Source organism: Ambystoma mexicanum, chromosome 5q (assembly GCF_040938575.1).
Source record: "Ambystoma mexicanum isolate Mex_15411 chromosome 5q, UKY_AmexF1_1, whole genome shotgun sequence".
NCBI classification, from domain to species: domain Eukaryota; kingdom Metazoa; phylum Chordata; class Amphibia; order Caudata; family Ambystomatidae; genus Ambystoma; species Ambystoma mexicanum.
Window position 1 is genome coordinate 1284031052 of NC_090933.1, and position 20809 is coordinate 1284051860.

Sequence of the window (20809 nt, forward strand, 5' to 3'; positions counted from 1 at the left end):
ACACTAACATGCTTCCCCTTGTGCACACCCATATGTCACATGCTCATAATTTATTTACAGGAGGACGTTCATGATTAATGCTGCAAAAGTAACGGATGTGTTGAAACATATACTGCATTTAAAAGTTTAGAGTTTGTGCCGTATTACAGGGTCATGTTATTTTTAGGAGGACATTCATGGTTTATGCTGCATTAGTAACTAAAGTGTCGAGAATAATGGTACATTTTAATGTTTAAGCATATGCCAAATTACAGACTCTTGAAGTGAAATTAACTATTGGGGAAGTGAATGCATGTCGGGGTGCGGCGTGTGTTAATGATGAAAATAAGTGATTAATGCATTTTTAGTGAATTTGCACAGTTTTAACAAGGAGATGCATTGTTTTCTAGGAGTACAATTATGCAAAGGAGTGTGAAATGAATATTGTCCACTAAGTCTCTATAGAAATTCAATTTTATTTTGAACGCCCCAGCATGGTGACTGATCACCACCATGGCTGGTGGCACAGCACATCCAAATTTTGCAAATGTAAAATTCTAATGCATTTATGTGTAGTGTGTATGCGTTGTGTGGACTGAAAATATTGGAGTTTGCAATTGTGAGTGCAATCTCATCCTCGTCGCCAAATGATGTATCTGAGTCAGGAATGACATGGAGCAGGAACCAGGCTGGCTCAGGTAAGTATAAAAGGAACAGGCTTTATTCTTACCTCTCACACTCCAAGCTCCACCTCATCATTCTATGAGGCCCCTACACACACTCAGGCAGTCACTACAATCATACCAGGATACCACAGCATGCGAGCCACGGTACAAGACCGATCCTGGCCAGCTTCCTTAGAAGGCGCGACCGGACTCGTGCCCTGTGATTGAAATATCGCCCTGTGGCTCCATCCTCCGAGGTGGATGGGGAAGGCGACCGGTGACGGCACTTCCGAGAATGCCGCGACGAGGAAGAAGAATGGCGGGAACTACTCAAGGACCAAGAACCCCGGGCCTCCTCCTGACGCGGAGAGTCACCCCTCGAGTCGTCGGTGGACACCCCTTTGGATTTCGACTTGGACTTACTGGGCTTAGCACCCCTACCTACCTGGATCTTCCACTTATGCTCCCGCAAGGCCTTGGAAGTTAGTGACTGGCATTTTGAACAGTCATCAGTGTCATGACTCTCGCCCAAGCACCACAAATGCGATGCGGGTCGGTGATCGACATTTTCAACTTGCAGTCCCGGCAAGTCTTGAAGCCAGACCGCGGAGTCGGAGGGGTCGAAGAAAAAGACATCTCAACGATGAAACACACGAGGCGTGCCGAGTTTCACGAAGCAACACGTTCGCGGAAAAAACGGAACTGAGGCTACGGGCGCCATGCGCCCTATTTATAACATCCGGTGACGTCGCCCTCGACGGAGTCCTTCGAGGGACATCGACCCGACGTCATCGACGCAGTACGCCCTCTGCCGAAAAAGTTTCCGAAGTGAACAGCTGTGGACATTACATGTCAAAGATGTGGAATACGTTGGAGGATACAATCCATTCGAAGAGGAATGTCTTAAGGAGTTTTCAGAACTTCAGGAGATCGGTTCAAGATGGAGGGAAGCAGGGAGGCTATTCCAGAGGGTTCCATATGATATTTTCGCCGCAAAAATATCGCGATGCAAAAATATCATCATATTTTTGCGGAGAAAATAACACATGGACCCTGCGGGGGACACCCCCGCAACCCCTGCATCATTTTTTTATGTGCGGGGGACACCCCCCGCAACCCCTGCACCTAATGTTTTCGACACCAAAAATATCGCCTATGGCCGTTCCCGATGACCATATGTACGGCGATATTTTTGGTGGCGAAAATATTACCTGATACCATTCCAGAGGGAGGCCCCTGCAGAGTATAAAGATCTCCCTCCAAATCTCTGCTTGGTGAACCGGCTCACTTTCAAAAGTTTGGAGGTAGATAAGCGGAGGGCTTGGGAAGGACAGTACTTAGGCAGGCAGTGTTACAGATAGGTAGGTCCCAGGCCCCAGAAAGCTTTGTGGACAATGCAGAGGGTCTTGAACTTGATCCTTGCAACCACAGGGGTTTTTCAGCGCCAGAGAGATGCGGGTCCTGGGTTTGAGGCCAAGGATAAGTCTTGCGGGCAGGGGAGTTGCTAGGTCTGGAAAAGACCCGGGGCTAAGCTGCTGTCGGAACTGTTGGGACTGGGGGCTAGCTAGTCTTTTGGCTGTAGCTCCTGAGATTCTATCCGGGGCTACAACCAAAAGATCAGGGGCTATAGCCCCTTTATCCCCCCCCTAGCAACGCCCCTGCTTGCGGGTCTGTTCTGGATGAGGGCGTAGAGCAGAGGCAGGGAGGTTGAGAAAGAGGCTGTTAGAGTAGTCCAGCCTTGAGAAAACCAGGGCTCTAGAGACAGTGAGCCACTGGTGGAAGATGAGAAAAGGAAGAGTACCTCTAAGGCGGTGCAGCTGGTAGTTGGATTTTTTAAAGATGTCCGAAATGTGAGTGGAGAAGGAGAGAGAGAGTGGAGTCGAAGATGATCCAAGGTTTTTTGCCTCACAGGTGGGTGCGGGCACAGGGCCAAGGGAGGCCGGCCAGAGTGAGAGTGGGAAAGCAGGGGTCCCAATGCAAAGTATCTCAGTCTTACTGGCGTTGAGGCAGAGGTCGTTTGCTGCACACCATGACTGAATAGCGGACAGGCAGTCAGATATGAGCGAGGTAGACAGGGTCCTGTAAGCTGTCTTCGGATCGATCAGCTTTGCGTAGAAGTGGGAGGGGATTCTATGGAAACTCTGGAACCCGTCACACCCGGTCTTGCCAGAGTTTCTTAAAAATTACACTATCCTGTATGGTCAGTACGAGTATCAGGATATGCCATTCTGGTTCGTTCATGCTCCTGCTGTCTTTCCGCGATTTATGGCCTGGCTGCTCTCTGATTTACTGTTCCACTCGGTTATCATTTATCTGGATGATATCTTGGTGGTTTCACAGTCCAAGGAGTGTCACCAGGAGCACCTGTCTGAAGCCCTTGACCGATTGCAAAAGAACCACCTTCATGTCAAACCAGAAAAATGCATCTTTGAAGTTTCTTCTGTTCCTTATTTAGGGTTTGTTCTTTCTGACCACTGCATTGAGATTTACCGGCACAAGGTTTCAGCTGTACTTCCGAGGCCCTCACACACTTCCGTAAAGCAAGTCTAGCGGTTTTTGGGACTGGCAAACCTTTACCAGAAGTTTATTCCGGAGTTCTAAAAAACCATCCTTCCCATCACTTTGTTACTGAAAAAAGATGTGCCTTTCTATTGGAATCAAGAAGCTGCAGGCGCATTTCAACAACTCAAGGCCTTGTTCTGTTCGGCTCCAATAATGAAACAGCCAGATCAGAATCTACCGTTCATTGTAGAAACAGGATGCCTCCGCTGGGGCACTGGGAGCAGTTCTTAAAGAACCAATTAAGGGTCAGGAATACTTGACGAGCTAGTTCACATTCCGCAATCTAGGATAGCTCCAGCTAACCCTCACGGGAATACCGACATCTATGCTCCAAGCTAAAACGCCCAAATCATAGGAATACTTTATTTACATACTTCTATAGTCCAAGCCTGTCAAGTCTATAGTCCTAGTTCTTCACCTGAACCTTTTACCTCGAAGACTGAACGTTCCCTAGACATAGAAAAGGGACTTCTACCTCTGCCCCGATCCCTACTTAACATACACCTGCTACCAATACTTTCTGAATACTACACAATACTATATATTACAATCAACACCTCCCACCTCCCGCACATATAATACCCACCCTCACACCTTCAGTTGCTAATTGTCTGGACCAATACATAAGTTCAGTGTTTGTCGACGCTGCTCGGTTGCTGGCTCCCCGTGAACTGCTTGCCTCGCCCTTCTGGTCTGTCTTGGACCTTTCACCGGTGCTTACCCAGTTATCTCACAATTCCCGTGAGGGTCCCACACCCCTTCAAGTCCGGCAGCGAAGGAGGCAGCTTCTGGCCGGGCTGACGCCACAAACCATCCTCTGCTACCAACTTATTGGGAGGAACTCCCAGGCAAGCAGGGTGGTTTGCTAGGAGTTCACAGACATCAAACTCATGGAAGGCCTAACTCCTTCCCATATCCCAAAAGGAACACACGTCCAGACAAGTAGCAAGTTCAACTGCGGTTTATTACAGCCAACAAATCAACAAGGATCAAATGCACAGAGGTGAATCCAGGCACATCTCAAACAACTCTGGCTCTGGATGGAACATATCGTCACAAGTACGTCACACCCTGGGAACCTTTCCAGAAACCACTCCTCTCCGGATTGGCTATGGAGCGGTAGTTCTCCTAAAGTAGCCCTTATAGAGGTTACTGGATTGGAAGTCATCATGTCAGGTGTCAGGCCTGGACCATCCCTGAAAACTGTTACTTACAATGTGTTACAGTATGTGGACCTAAATATTGGTCGGTGGCCCCAACTACCCACCCCTAGGGCCATGAATTTTGATTGGTTGATTGCGAGCCCCCAGGCGTTCATGGTGCTATGTGCAACTATGTGTCAGCGGTGTGCAATTATGTGTCATAGCCGTGTGTAGACCATTATTGCTGTGAGAGCATTCCTTTCCCAGCATATAACTGTGACTTGAGTGTAGCGACTTTGTTGCAACCATTGTCTAGTCCATGGGACAGTTGCTCTTCCCAGCTACCAATTCTTGGCCAGCCATCAGCTAGGCAGGTTCATGTGTCTAGAGACTGTGGTATTGAGCTCGGAAGCTCTGAATTATCCTGCATTTATGAAGAATTACGCTTTTCTGCTGCCAGTGTTACTTTGGGTCAGTGTAAAGAATGTCACTTGCAACAATGCGACCTTGGCAGTGGCCTTGTTTCACACGCGGTAGTTCTGCTTGCACAGCATTCAGGGTGGCTTCAGGTTTCCTCAGATGTTTATGGCCTACTATGATTTCCTAAGCCACTGTCTGGTTTGTCCTGGATGTGCCTTCGATATGGCATCCATGGGTTAATGCATTATGGCTCTGTCAGGTCCCTCGAGTACTCCTGCCATTCCATAAGGTTATTTGCATGTAGGCATCTGCAAGCATTCACACATGATCTTTCTGCTTCTTGCGGTTTCTGCCTTGCTGCGACAAGCTAATGACAAAATAATAAACGTGCAGACACGTTTCACTGTCCTCTAACTCATATAACTGTACGCATGTTTTCTTCGTGTATTTGGGTGTGTGGGTGGCCTGAATGTGCGGATGGCACGTGTTCTTCATGTCTGACGCTACTATGTCGTGTGGTCTCTAACGATTTACGGCTTCTCCGCGCATTAGTCGATTCTGTCCATATAGCTGTATTTGGTACCGTCGTGTGTGTCTTCATCCACTTTAGATAATGTTCACACTGCTCCTGTCTTGTATGTCCGCTGAGAGGGTATTTCTCATGGTACTTGTCCATCGTGGGCGCAGTGGAAATTGGTGTGAGCTCATACGATCGGTGGCCATATTGTCTTTGGTTATTCTTCCGGGTGCATGGTCTTCCAGGGCAAGTGGCATAGTTCGACCCCCCCTCTTCACCTTTACTTCTAGTTAACTGAACTATTCAGTCATTGAGAAAGAGCTTCTGGCTATGAAGCATGCATTTGCCAAATGGCATTATTTATTGCAAGGGGCCATGCATCCATTTGAGCTGCAGACTGATCACAGGAACTTAAGGGTCTTGCAACAGATGGAGTGTGTCAGTGCAGGCAGGCTAGGTGGGCGTATTTTTGCACAGTTCGACTTCTCCATCACTTACATTCCTGGAAGCGAGAATGTCCTAGCCGACAGCTTGTCACAGTACCATTCTTATGGGTCCTCTTTAGCCTCCACCACAGAGCCGCTCTTTCCGAGGAACAAGTTCCTGTGTAGCGTATCCTCTTTTCTGCAGGAAGTCCAGGAAGTCTCCTTGGGTTTGGCTCCATTTCAGTTTGGTCACACCCTAGCCAAGAAGAACGGGTTACTCTTCTATGAACATAGGCTGGTTTTCCCTGAAAGTACCCTTCAAAGAAGAGTCATGTCTAGGCTCCTTCGAGGAGGATCTCATAACCATCCTCACCAACAACCTTAAGAACACAACCAGAGCCTTCTCCTAGGTGACTTTAATCTAGGTCTCAAAGACCCAAAAGACTCCCATGCCACTCTCATTGACAACACCATAACCGAGCTAGGTTTTACCCAAAGAGTGACCCTCCCCACCCATAATAAAGGGAGAACCCTCGACTGGGTTGCAGACTACAATTGTTTGGCCTCCATCACAGCCGCTGTGCCCCAACCTTGGACAGACCACCTACTCCTCTCATTTTCCCTCAAGGCCTCAATCCCTCAAACTAACAACACTCTAGCCCCAGCCATCCTCACAAGAAACAAGAAAAACATTACGGCTGAAAAACTCATCCCTCTCATCCTCCCCACTCTCAATTCACTTTCTGCCCCTTACAACCCCCATTCCCTTGTTGATGGCTACAACACAATCATGAGATCAGCATTAGACTCCATTGCACCGCTTAAACTTAGAAAAAGTAAGCCAAAAAAACACCTTAACTCATGGTTTTCCTCACACCTGAAATCTCTCAGACTCGAGAAGCGGAAAAAAGAAAAGGCTTGGAGACAATCCCCCTCAGACAACAACAAGGCAAGCCTTAATAACATAACAGCACTCTATAAAAAAGAAATACTCACGGCCAAACAAGAGTCATACAACTTGAGAATATCACAAGCTAGCTCTAGTGTAAAAGAATTGTTCACCATACTGAAAGAGATAGAAACACCTATCCCTATCCCTGACACATGCGTGAAAGACAAACAATGATGCACCAATGTCCAAAACGCCCTTTCCAATAAAGTCGCAGGCTTACAAATCAAAATCAACAACAAAAAAGAAGCCCTCGACGGTGCAGCTCTCACCCCCAACTCAACCACCCCCAACACCACCACTCCTCCCCCCCCCATAGCCCCATAACTAAACCGCTGTCTTGCTTCAGTTTTTCCAAAGTCACCACGCTAGAAGTGGAAAAAATGATCCAAAGCCTCAAACCGTCCAATTGTCAGGGCGACCCCTGCCCTTCACAAATCATCAAGGATGCAGCTAGGGACCTCTCTCCCTTTATCACTAAGCTTATCAATGCCTCTTTCTCCTCAGGAACCGTACCCAGCAACCTCAAAGAATCGTGGGTCCTCCCCTTACTCAAAAAACCATCCCTAGACCCCTCAATACCAACCAACTACAGACCAATCACCACCGTTCCCTTCCTCCTTAAAATCCTTGATAAGGCTGCATATCTGCAAATACAACAACACTTAGAAACAAACCACCTCCTAGGTATCCGCCAATCGGGCTTCAGACCCAAACATGGGACAGAGACTGTACTCATTGACCTCAAAGCGCAGATTGACACCCTTAGAGACAAAGGGAAAACCGCACTACTACCCTACTCGACCTCTCTGCAGCATTTGACTTAGTAGATCACAAAATTCTCTGCACTCACTTAGACTCGGCAGCCCACTTCTCACAAGAGGCCATCGGCTGGATTGAGTCCTTCCTTAACAACAGGTCCATGCGCGTATTCTCCACCACTGATTCTGCCAACCCATCCCCATCACATGTGGGGCTCCTCAGGGGTCTTGTGTCTCCCCCACTCTGTACAACGTGTTCACGAAGCCCCTGTTTGATGATCTTGATGGCCTGGATATCACCTACACTAACTATGCCGATGATGCACAGATCCTCATCCCGTTGACGGGAGATTATGACAAGGATTTGGCCTTGGTGAACAGGGTGTACCTCATCATCCAGGCATGGATGCCCTCCCATGGTCTGTGCCTGAATGATGACAAGACTGAGCTTGTCATCCTTGGCACTACCCCTAACTTAACTAAACTAAACCACAACTACGCAAGCTTCAACATAGATGGCCACCCCATCCAGGTAGCCAAAGAAGTGAAAACATTAGGGTTTTATCTAGACGCTACCCTATCATTCAGCAAACAAGTGAGCTCCATGGCCTCCGCTACAGCCTACACTTGCAAACCTATAAGAGCTGCCACACCTTTCCTTTCAACCAAAAGCAGTACCAGCCTAGCCAGAGCCCTTATCCTATCAAAACTGGATTATTGTAACGCCCTATATGCAGGAGCTAACAAATGTGTTACCAACAAAATCCAAATCTTACAGAACAACGCTCTCAGAACAGCCCTAAGCATCTCTAAAAAAGAGCACATCTCCAACTTGAGAAGAGCGCACAACTGGCTCACCACCACCGACAAAATCATGCTCAAGGTAGCCTCCTTAACGCATAAATGCCTCAACAATGCAGCTCCCCGATACCTAGTAGACAGAATCAAGCAACATATCCCTAACCGCCCTACCAGGACCGCCAACACCAACCTCCTATCTATTCCCAGATTCAAACGCACCAAAACTGGTGGTAGTAGTTTCCAAGTCAAAGCAGTGCTACACTGGAACTCTCTGCCTCCTACCCTAAGGACACCACAAACCTTCCCCCAGTTCAGGCGCAACTACATTCAGTGGATAAAAGAAAATGACCACTATCCCTTTCTGGCCCGGCCTCTGTATATTCTGTAAATTGTTGACTCTGTATTTTATGTTTTTTTCGTACGTTTTTGCCATGCTTTACCACTTGTAACAATCTATGCCTACACCTGTAAATTACTGTACAGCACTATAACCAAGCTGAGAATTACCTTGTCTTGCTCATGCACCCTGTTACCCTTGGGTCTGGCGCGCTATACAAATGATTAAACAAACAAACAAACAAACAAGCAAACAAAGGGATGGCAGCTGGGCACAAGGGCTGTGATGCCACCCTAGAACTCATCAGACTGACTTTTTGGTGGCTAGCTGTTTGTAAGGATGTTAAGGCTTATGTTCTTTAGTGTTCAGTATGTGACCAATGCAAATATAGCACCAGAAGACCTATCGGGCAACTAGAACAGGAGCCTGCTCCTACTAGACCTTGGAGCCATGTATCTACAGACTTTGTTGTGGACTTGCCACCTTCCTGTGGGTGCACAGCTGTCATGGTGACCGTAGTCTCTTTTAGCAAGATGGTACATTTTGTACCACTTCCAGGCCTGCCCGTGTTCAGAGAGGGCTCCGGTTTCTTTTCAGGACATCTTTAGACTGAACAGACTCCCAGAATCTATCACTTCCGACCGAGGCTCTCAGTATACCTCAATGTTCTGGAGAACGTTATGCAAGCTTATCGGAATTGAACAAGCTCTCTCATCAGGGTACCACGTTTAAAGTAATGGGCAGACAGAGAGACTCAATTACACCACGGAACAATATCTTTGCTGTTCCATCAACACTCGACAGGACAATTGGGTGGATCTCCTACTGACTGCGGAATACTCATATAACAACACCGTACACACAGCGACAGGCATGAGCTCTTTCTATTGTACTTACATCTGCGATCCTTACCCAATATGGTGTATCCATCTTCTACTGTTCTTTCTATCGATTCTCTGTTGATCGACATAGTACAAGTCTATAAAGAGGCATACGAGAATCTCAGAGACAGCAAGAAGGAGTAGAAGAAACAAGCTGAATTAAACAGAAGACCCGTACCCAGTTGGGAAGTCGGATCCAAGGTATGGCTGTCTACTAAATATCTACCCAAATGGGTCCGACCATCCAAGCTTTCGCCAAGATTCATTGGACGATTTGAAATACTCACCAAAATCAATCCGGTAACTTTTCGTCTTAAGATACCACCTACCTTAAGCAGGCTCCACCCTGTTTTCATTCCTCTTTGTTACGTACCTATGTTCCAGATTCCTTTGGTAAACAGAGGCAGAAGCACAAGATCTTACATACAAAGGTACATGAGGAGTACAAGGTTTCCTGCATCTGTGATTCATGCTACTACAAGGGGATCCTTCAGATTCTGTTACAATGGAAGGGGTATCCCGCTTCTGAGAGTTCTTGGGAGCCCGAGTCATACATCAAGGCGCCTTTGTTGATCCGACGTTTTCACCATCTGCATCCAGGTAAACCCAGAATGTCCAGGCGTAAGAGGGGGCATACTGTCATCGCTCGCCCCTCCTGGAGTCTACGAAAACGTTGGAGGCTACACCATTGATGTTCTGTCACGCTTTGCCCAGACGCCATCGCTGCTCTAGTCTTTTTCCAAGATGGCACCTCTATGCTCTTTTTCTACCAACTCCTTTCAGCAGTGTGTCACATTGCAACCCGCTTTTCTGCTTTAGGTAAAACGCTAGTGCTTTCACCTCAGCGCCTTCAGGGCTCCTGTTTTTTCTGTTGGAATCTGCCTTTCCCGGTCGCCCCCGTCTTCTGGGCCCGGCCCCTGACATGCCTGCCTTTTCTGCAGCACTCTCTGCTGCTGTGCTTTTCTCTGGCTCGTTCCTTCTTGGCTTTCGGAGTGGCATGTCCCGCTCACTCTCCTCCTCCTAGCAGTTCCTACCTCTCCTTCCTTCAAGTTCTGTCTGCCTTTGTCCTCACTGCTCTCTGGCAACTTCTCCTTATTTCTCACCTCAACCATATCTTGTGAAGCCAAATTCCACTTACCAACCAATCCACTGGGAGAGGATTCCAATCACATTACCATCTGGCTTGCTGGTCTTTGCTACATTTTACCATCAATTTGTCTACAATTCGCAAGATCAGCCACCAAGGAGTGAAGGTTTTTTATGCCTTTTGGCTTTTTCCCTTCCTTTCGGGCCTATCCAGAGTAGGGGTCTCTTGCCTTTCCTGTACCATCTGCAGGCATAGTGGCTTCCCCTGCCCGGAATAGGCAATTTCTCTACAAGGACAGAAGAACCTTTTCAATGCCACATCATATCATATCACCAGGAAAAAAGGTGTCGTCCGCTCCTCCAGCAGACCAATCATCCCAAATCACGAACGAAGAATCAGGTGAGGAGTAAGCCTAAAGCTGACATAAGGTTGGTTACAGGTTCCAACCTCCACTTTATAAATACTTGATGTAAACTCAAGTAAACCCAGAGATTAGTTTTAAATATATTTATATTTTGTGTTTGTTTTTCAGTTCTCTACATAAGGAAAACAGGGTTGTTATATCTAGACACACACCTAAAGAAATATATTGTCCTGATGAAGGCCCCCCTCGAAATTCTACAAGGACGTCCTAGGATAGATGTATCTTAAATATGGGGCCAAAACACAGTGTGTCGAACAGTAGCCTGACTAGATATTGTATGTGAATTAGTCTGTTCCAATAAGGATGAATATTTCCTTCCACAATGCACCAGATTTCTATACTGTATAATGAATTACTAATCATTAGAAAGAGTACTGAAATAGGACACACAGAATTTGTGTTTACTCTCAGTACATGGTAATTGGAACGTGTGGTTCTCTGTTATGAATTAATGTAATTTTGATGTTGTGTGGTATTCAATACGTCTTTTGACACTTATTTAGTGCACTAACCCCTCGGTGTGAACATTATAGTATTTTGTTTACTTTTTGATGTGTGTAACCTGCACAAACTCTCATATATTTTTCTATGTGAACCTTTTAAAAAAATGAGTGAATCATTAAATGGCTTTTAATAGACTTCTGGTATATGTGCAGATGATTTAATTACCTTCTGGCACTTGAGTTTGTACTTGAAATTAACAAAGGTGTATAAAGGGAGGGGTAACCTGTTTCCCAGTTTTTGTGCTGCCTCCATCCTATTCCACATGCTGTGCTCTGTCTCCAGCCCCTGAAGGTGGACAGGAGTGTAGCAGAGGGAGAAAGAGCTAAAGACATACAGGGACAGTGACTGCCTCCATCCTACTCCACATGCTGGGCTCTGTCTCCAGCCCCTGAAGGTGGACAGGAGTGTAGCAGAGGGAGAAAGAGGACTGCCTCCATGCTACTCCACATGCTGGGCTCTGTCTCCAGCCCCTGAAGGTGGACAGGAGTGTAGCAGAGGGAGAAAGAGCTAAAGACATACAGGGACAGTGACTGCCTCCATGCTACTCCACATGCTGGGCTCTGTCTCCAGCCCCTGGAGGTGGACAGCAGTGTAACAGAGGGAGAAAGAGCTAAAGACATCCAGGGACAGTGACTGCCTCCATGCTACTCCACATGCTGGGCTCTGTCTCCAGCCCCTGAAGGTGGACAGCAGTGTAACAGAGGGAGAAAGAGCTAAAGACATACAGGGACAATGACCGCCTCCATCCTACTCCACATGCTGTGCTCTGTCTCCAGCCCCTGAAGGTGGACATTTACTCAGAGACCATCTACACTTACCAAGGACAGTCAGCATCCCTGTGGTTTTCTCCAGTGCCCTCTGGAGGCTAGGGTGGGACACTCTGCAGATGATCTCTGACCCCTGGTCTCTGTGCAGGTCAGGGGTGAAGGTCAGCCATGTGGTGCAGGAATGGCCTATCTCAGGCTCATGGCGACAGTCTGTGATGTCCTGTTTCCAGACAGTGCTCTCAGCATCGCCCTGGGTAGTGAGCCGGGCATCACTTCCTCTCTCCATCCTCAGCCACTCCACCTTTAATTCCTTGGGGAAATAACCTGACACCTGACACTGGAGAGAGACTTCCTTCCCATGGATGAGCGTTGGCACCAGAATGTCCTGCAGGTCGGGGCGCCCTGGGAAAGCTGTGAGAAAAAGATAAACAATAGCCCATTACTACAAATAACCAAATCTATGTCATTCCACTTAAAGACAACTCATTGCAATGAAACTCCATGCATTTATTCACTTTTTTCAATGAAATGTGGTTTTATTTATGTACATTTCAACTCAATACACCTTCGTGTTTTTTTAAAAGTAGGCTCTGTTTTCCCTTTATTAATGTTTTATTTGGAAACACTTTGTGCTCCTTTTTGGATGCCGCTTTCTAATCCTTTTTCTTTTTTCTCCCCCTTTTTTGTGCTCTTTTAAATAAATACTAATCTTTTAACTATCAATGTCCACGAATCACTTATTAATATCAGTACGTCCTGGTAAGTGCTGACTCGGCCCACTCAGGTACACGCCCATTCGTTGGAGCATAGTAACAATGTGCCCTCTTCTGATCGACGCAATCCTTTGAATATTCCACACTGACTCTACTGGCATGACCACCATCACAAACTGGTTCTCTTGTCATTTCATGGAATTTCATTATGAAGTAGATTTGGTCCTTGTTTTTTTTTAATGGTTGATTTTGCCGAAAATATATGCCCCGCCAACGTCACCCCTTGACTCTCTGACATTAATTATTATCCTAAAGCCAACCCCACACATATTTTTGGCAAAATACGTTGTAAAATATTTGATGAAATCTACAAAACTGCTGTTACCCGCAAACTCCATCCCTACCCCTCATTTCCTTTCTCAGCTGCATGAATATTTCCTGTGTGTTTAGCCTTTCTCCCTTTACCCTCCCCCTCGTCTACTGCCCTTTCTATCCTCTTGCAGAGCAAGGTCTGGATACCCCTGGTGGCGGCATAATACATGGTCCGCCAGACAAGCTTTGACTCCTTGAGGCCATCAGGGCGGTGACAGGCGCAGTGTAAAAAACAACTCTTACAGCAAAACATGCATTTCTTTGAACCAAAATGTATTTTTTCTTTTTGCCATGACTGGTGGATGCAACTCAATGAGTGCATTTTTAGTGAAACCTACTTTCATAGAGTTTTTGTTGCATTGGAATTTTTTCAAATAACCTAAATCATGCTGAATAAGCAACATAGGACGCTGAATTAAAAAAAAGCACCATAACATACACTCCAAAGAAATACTAAACAACAACAGGGACGTCATTTCACCAAAATGCCAGGGGTAGCGGAAGTGACATCACACCACCATTGACTTCTGATGACATCACAAGAAGTGATGTCATTTGACCCCACCCAAAGTGCCATCACGCGTAGCGATGGAACACGGCATTTCACCCCTTTAATGAGTCTAGCAATTATTGTATAGAATTCCAGAAAGACAAATGGTTTGTTATTCCTATTCTATCTTATTTAGGGTCACTGCTCAAAGTGTTACAGTGCAAGGGATAAAATCACTTCCGCAAAGAGCAATTAATCAACAAAGCACACCAGCACCAAACAAGGTTCAAATAAGCATAAGACGACAAAACAACAAATACCCGGCAGACTGCCCCACTCACCGGAACCAGGAAGCTAATCCCGGAGAATCGCAAGACAGCAGTGCCTTGCATAGAGCAACAGCGACCCCTACAGCAGCAGAAGGTATAGCAGATCCGGATGCAACGCCACCTAATGTGTTTCTTTTGTAATTATACTTTTTATTCATTTTCTTTGCAAGCAATGACATGATTTTGATTTATTATTTATACCGCGCACAGGGTACCCGAAGGCTTATAGGCGCCACAAAAAACAGAACAATGTTACATGATACATACAGCTAGACATCTTGGCATGAGATCCAAACAGCACGACGATTAACAAGAAGCCCAAAACAAAGACAAAGAAGATACAGGAGCAATCTGCGTACCAGGAGAGAACCAAGTCAACGAATTCCATCTGAAGGAAACCAAACACTATGGCGATAGAAAGCAGACTCTTGGCAGAGACGACTGTATAACATACATTAAACAGCAGAATAGCAATAAAGGGAAAGACTATGGCATTTAGAGAATCAAATTGCATTTTGTGGCACCTTTGGGCAGATATTTACAGCGTTTAAGAAAGGTAGGTAGGTTGCTATCCCCACATCCAACTAGGATGCAATCACTATTAGACTGTGAGCACCAATCGCTCTGATCTATCCTCCGTGTGATGATTAAGTCCAGGCGTCTAACCACCCCATGTCCTGTTCTTTGACGTAACCAGGCTAGAACCTTGTTACGCAAGGCTTCTTTGGATTCTTTGCCTTCGATCCTCTGGACATTGGTTATAATAAAGTTTCTATGATCCATTACGAAATCATGTAGATTTGCGTCCTTTATTTTTGGCATTTGTAGCTTATTCTGTTGTAGATTCCTAAAAAGGGTTCTCTTCAGTTTGGAGTTCAGATTTAATGGCTGACTTTCCTCTTTGTGTGCGATGTTCGACTCACGTCGCGGCATCGAGCGAGAACTTTCCAGTGGACCCGCTATCTTAGGAATAGGGACCTTTTCCTTACAGTCACTGACTGATCCAATAAGTTTGGGTGTGTCCATATTACCACAATCTGTTTGGGACCCTTGGTCTGTTATTTCCTTTTGAATGGTGGCTTGACAAGAAACATTTACAAAGGAAAGCTGTGGCAAGACGCCTGTGCAGGTGGGCCCGAGTGTCTGGGAGGCTGTATTCACCATGGGCAGCCGTGAGCTAGAGGCCCAGTTGTTCAAAGCCTCTGCCAGTATGCCAAGGTCAAATGGGTCTTTACATGCCAGAAGTTCTTTGGCAATGTTAGCCATATGCTCGGCCCATTGGGAAGGACTAGTGGAAAGGCCTATGGGTTCCGATTGATATGGGTTAAACATAGCTCTCTCTTGAAGAGTGGAGGATTGTGTAGTTGCAGGGTTCTCCACTGTTGCTAAAAATGGTGCATCGGTAGAACATAGTGGCGTCGAATGGATTTTAGGGCCAGTTATTTCCATATTGATTTGAGGTACATGTGCCGTTTTTTTAGCAGGGGGTTTGCTATGCTTGCTAAGTACTCGCAATCTCCTGCGCTCACTGAGAGTTGCGACCTCCTGCACCCGATCCCTATTATTAGTAGGGGATAAGGCCATGGTGTCTGCTGACCCCCTCAGGGCTTGCTTAGATATAAAATTAGCCCCCTGGTTCTTGGGGTCTATCATCCTGACCTCCGTGCGGGACAAACTATCGCTAGGCAGGCATCAAAAACATCCGAAAAGACAGGACTCTTACCACATCGGGAGGTGCCCTGCAGCCTCCCTGTTCCCAGTCCGCACTCCTCCACGTCCTCTCCGACAGTGCAGGGGTCTGCTGCAGCTGGCAAACAGGGCTGCCCGCAATGCCCCAGATGTGAGGTATGAGGTGGAGGTGGAAAACTGAATGTGGGGCGAGGTTGGGGGCGAGAGCAGGGGTGCTGCTCCGCAGGAAAACAGACCGCCGCCAAGGCGGCGGCCGCCGGCCCCTACATCGCACACAGCACAGCCGCCACCACCGCCAACGGAGGAGTGGAATATTAGAGAACATACCATAACATAAGACATGACTTAGGTTAATATCAGATACGCAGCTTAAGTCTGGAGCTGCATTATATGCCTGTTCTGTGGAAATTTCAGCCGCCTTAAATAGCGTGGACAGAGATAAGCTATGGGAAATGCTGAAGGATTGGCAAATTGACCCATCTCTGCTGTATTTTATTAAAGCTTTATACAGTTGGACGAGGTCAGAATTCGACTTTCCCAGGATGGGGAACTATCTAACCCGATTCCGACGATGAGCGGATTGAACCAGTGATGTGCTTTGGCACCCCTGATCTTCAATCTCTAATTGTCGCTACTCGCACACAGGCTGGGTTAAGTGATGAATTGTCCACCACAATATGGGAGCAAGGGCCTGGCCTGCATATCATACGCGGACAACGTTGTCGTCCTAGATAGAACCAACATTGGATTAGTGTTCTCTTCAGGCCCTTTCTGAATACACTATCAATCTCGGCTTGAGACCAAATATTAAGAAGATGAAAATCATGGTTTTCGGAAAAGGGGCACGAGCCAGTAATACTTTTGGTTGGTGGCTAGGGCATGAAAAAGTGGAAATGACCCGAGATTATAGGTATCTAGGAATCACTATTAGAGAACATTTTTCTGGTACCTCTCTCTTAGAGGAGGCAACACAAAAAGTGTGGAACAAATAGCTCATACTAAAGAAGACGATTGACTCCCAAGGAGGGTGATGTATAGAAGCTAAGATCCTGGCATATAAGATCTCAATCGTTCCCACCATGCTCTATGCCCTTGAAGTCTTCCCATGGAAATGGGTAGTATCTTTGGGCAAGCTGGAGGGAAAGATTTTACGATCTATGCTAAAGTTTCCTCCTGGTACACCAATATAGGCAATCAGACTTGAATTAGGACACCCCTCCCTTTTTATGTCATGGTCATTGGCATCTTGTAACCGTTGGGCCAGGTTAAAATTTGAATCAGGGGGGCCGGATTCCCTAATGTAGAGGTGGAACCAAGTACCCCCATCCAAATCTCCGCCCCCATGTTGTCTTTATGTTGGGAACCAGAGATGACTACATGTGCAGTTCCAGTGAGAATGCCTGTATCACAAAGAACCTTCGAGACAAGGTAGCCTTTGAGAAAACCCTATATAAATGCACAAAGAAATGGTGCCTTTCTGGCTGGGGTGCCGGAAGAAGTGTGCATTTGAACAAGAAGGAAGACTGGTGACGTCATACGAAGTAAGAACTGATGTGTCCAGAAGAGGTGTCAATAAAGAAAGAACAAAGACATTCTATAGAAACTGAAGATGAGGTATTGAAGTTAAGCAGCATTTCGGGATTGAAATGAAGATGCTCGTGCAATGAACCACCAAATAAAATGCAAAGTAATTTTACACCTGTACAGATGCAGAAACGCAAGTAGGGAAAATAATTCATAAGGCTGGCTATATAGTGAATTAGATGCAGCGATGCGCCAATGTACACATATAGGAATGTACAGAACCTGGATATTCCACGATGCACTTTAGCATGGCTTGGAAACTTATAATGGAGAAGATTTCAGTGTGGCGTGGGTGGAATAAAAACTGATGGCAAAGGTGGATTTCGAGAAAGACTTGACTGGCCCAGCACCAAGAAGACGAGGCCACGGTGAATTGGGCGCCTGTCAAAAGGATACAAAGAACGTGAGAAAAGAACAAACTTTGGAGGCGTGGCTTGGAGCGCCATCGATGTGGTCGCTCCTCTGAAGCCACCCGTGGGATGCCCGCCGCCGCCGTCGAATTCCGGCGGTTATAAGCGGGGTTCCGCGTCGCCAATGCCATCTACGGCGACCGGAACCGACATGGCACAACCTGGCCAAACATAACCTTCGACCGAGGAGGCGTTCTACCAGAACTCAGCGGCCGAACTTCTCCCCCGTCTTCAACCGAAGAAACCAAGATGGCCGCCAAGCCGGAACCCAGCAGCACACTCCGCACTCAGCGGTAGCGGGGCCCTAGAACTCTGGGGAGCTGGAGAGGGGAAGCGGACTCTAGCACAGAATCATCCGATTCATACCAAGGCGACCCAGACTAGGGCTTGGTTCCCAGCGCACACTCCGAGAGACCGGGAGAGCGGGCTTCCACCCCTCCCCCCGCTACGCAGAACGAGTCGGGACCCCCGCTCTACGACAGCCTATACCATCACAAAACCGCACACGAGAAGCTCACAGAGGGACCTGGAACCCCCACCAGCGAGGGATCACCGATGGAGACCGGAGGAGGGGCGGGGAAGCAACGGAAGACGTGCTTTCATCCAGAGAGGCCTTGAACCTGTGGGCCTCATCGTAGCGACATACCCCCCCCTCGTGCAACAATCGGCCATCCTGCACTGTCCCCGACGGAGACCCTCCCCACACCAACGCTTCCTGGGGCGCCCCTGCCCACTCGCCCAGATCTAGCCCAGAGCGAAGGTCGAGTGCGAGTTTCACCCCGAGTGCAGTCTCCCACCGCCATAGGCCTCGCTGCTACTCTCTTAATCAAGACCGCCTGATACGAGCAGCATGTCGAGGCAAACGAAGGTGAGCAAGGGCACAGATATCTCCGCCATGTTTACTGCACCGGAGAAACCCAAGAAACAGGATCCTCCTAAACTGACCCAACAGAAACCACAAGAAGACAGGGGCGCCCTCGCCACCAAAGGAGACCTGATAGCCTTCATGTCGGATATCAAATCGGAGTTTCGCGCCTGCCTTTCGGAACTCACCGCTAAAGTTGATCAAACGAATCAGAGGGTCACAGAAATCGAACAGAGGCTCGGAGAGATCGAGGACCATTCTCAGGACCACGCTACCACACTGGGGGAAGTGCAAAAATCCATCGATTCCCTGCATCACAAATACGAGATCCTGGAGTTCAAACATGAAGACCTTGAAAACAGGGCACACCGCAATAACCTGCGCATTCGGGGCGTCCCATCCTCTATCCCCGACAACAAGCTAGCGGACTACGTGGGAAGCTTCTTTGAGGCCCTACTCCCGGACCTGGACAAATCCCAGCTCTTACTGGACCGGACCCACAGACTCCGCCCGCGCCGTGGGACAGATTCGGACCCCCCCCCAGATGTTATTACCAGGGTCCACTTCTTCACGACTAAAGAGGCAATATCAGCGATCAGTCGCCAAGGAGATGAGATCACTTTTCAGAGCACTCCCCTTCAAATATACCAGGACCTCTCACCACTTACTCTCCAGAAAAGAAGAGCACTTTGGCCTCTGACAGCGTTCCTTCAGGAGCAACTGATCCGTTACAGGTGGCTGTTTCCGACAGCTCTCCAGTTTACACATAATGGCACCCTACACCGAATCAGCCACTTGGAAGACGCAGAGAAAATCTTACACCCAACCTCACCCCGAGATCCTTCCACGCCAAACCCAGAGGGGACCGAAGACTCTTGACCGCTTCCCTCTCCAAAGCCCAAACGCACCACATGGTCATTTTATTACCAGGGTCCACTTCTTCACGACTAAAGAGGCAATATCAGCGATCAGTCGCCAAGGAGATGAGATCACTTTTCAGAGCACTCCCCTTCAAATATACCAGGACCTCTCACCACTTACTCTCCATAAAAGAAGAGCACTTCGGCCTCTGACAGCGTTCCTTCAGGAGCAACAGATCCGTTACAGGTGGCTGTTTCCGACAGCTCTCCAGTTTACACATAATGGCACCCTACGCCGAATCAGCCACTTGGAAGACGCAGAGAAAATCTTACACCTAACCTCACCCCGAGATCCTTCCACGCCAAACCCAGAGGGGACCGAAGACTCTGGACCGCTTCCCTCTCCAAAGCCCAAACGCACCCCATGGTCGTCAACCCAGCGGAGCAACAGAAAGAGATAAACGGGGACGCTTCCACGATCCCAGGTTCCGACAGCAATTAAGCCTGGACACAGATGCCCCTACCTAAAGTAGGACCCGCCACCTAGATTTCGAGCTAAGGAACCTTGAACGCGGTGGCGGCGGGCCATACCCATGGTTCATACCCACTCCAAGGATACTTTCCATCCCTTGTTCCTTGGAAACCCACAGTACACGATACGTGATGGGACAGTTGGCCCTGTTGGCCATAGGTACGACCCTACTTACAATGTCGGTCTACCCCCTGTTAAAGTTGCGGCCCCCCGTTGGGGCTCTGCGTTAAAACCTCAAGTGCAGGATGATATCAAGAGATTCCCGAATAGACATGGCAGTTGAGCCACCGCCCCACGACACCCCCCTAACCCAAGGAAAGGAGAGTGAGTCTTCAGTGGACCTCCAGACGCTCCGGATCCTCTCCCTGAATGTTAATGGCCTGAACTCCCCTAACAAACGAAAGGCAATGCTACTGAAACTCTGGGACGAAGACGCAGCGATAGTCATGCTCCAAGAGACCCACCTGCTGCCGGCAGATGTAACCCGTCTCCGATCCCGGTTATTCCCGCTCCAATTCTTCGCCTCTGGCGCAAACAAAAAAGGAGGTACGGCGATCCTCTTCAGGAAAGACTTGAACCCACAGATTCTGGAAACGAAAATATGCCCAGAAGGCCGATTTACAGCGGTCAAATGCCTCCTTATGGGAGACCTATATACCCTCATCTCAGTGTACGCCCCTAACACTGGACAGTCACACTTCTATGACTCCTTGGGCACATCTCTCTCTAGCTTTGTGGAGGGCC

General features: G+C 47.7%; 1 gene segment (V, D, J or C); it reads right to left on the bottom strand.

The window, feature by feature from the left end:
- LOC138498388 (immunoglobulin heavy constant epsilon-like) overlaps window positions 1-20809 on the bottom strand; it is a 246953-nt gene that overhangs the window by 169398 nt on the left and 56746 nt on the right. Inside the window, 1 exon segment of the C gene segment in view lies at window positions 12273-12632. Coding sequence covers window positions 12273-12632 — 360 coding nt within the window.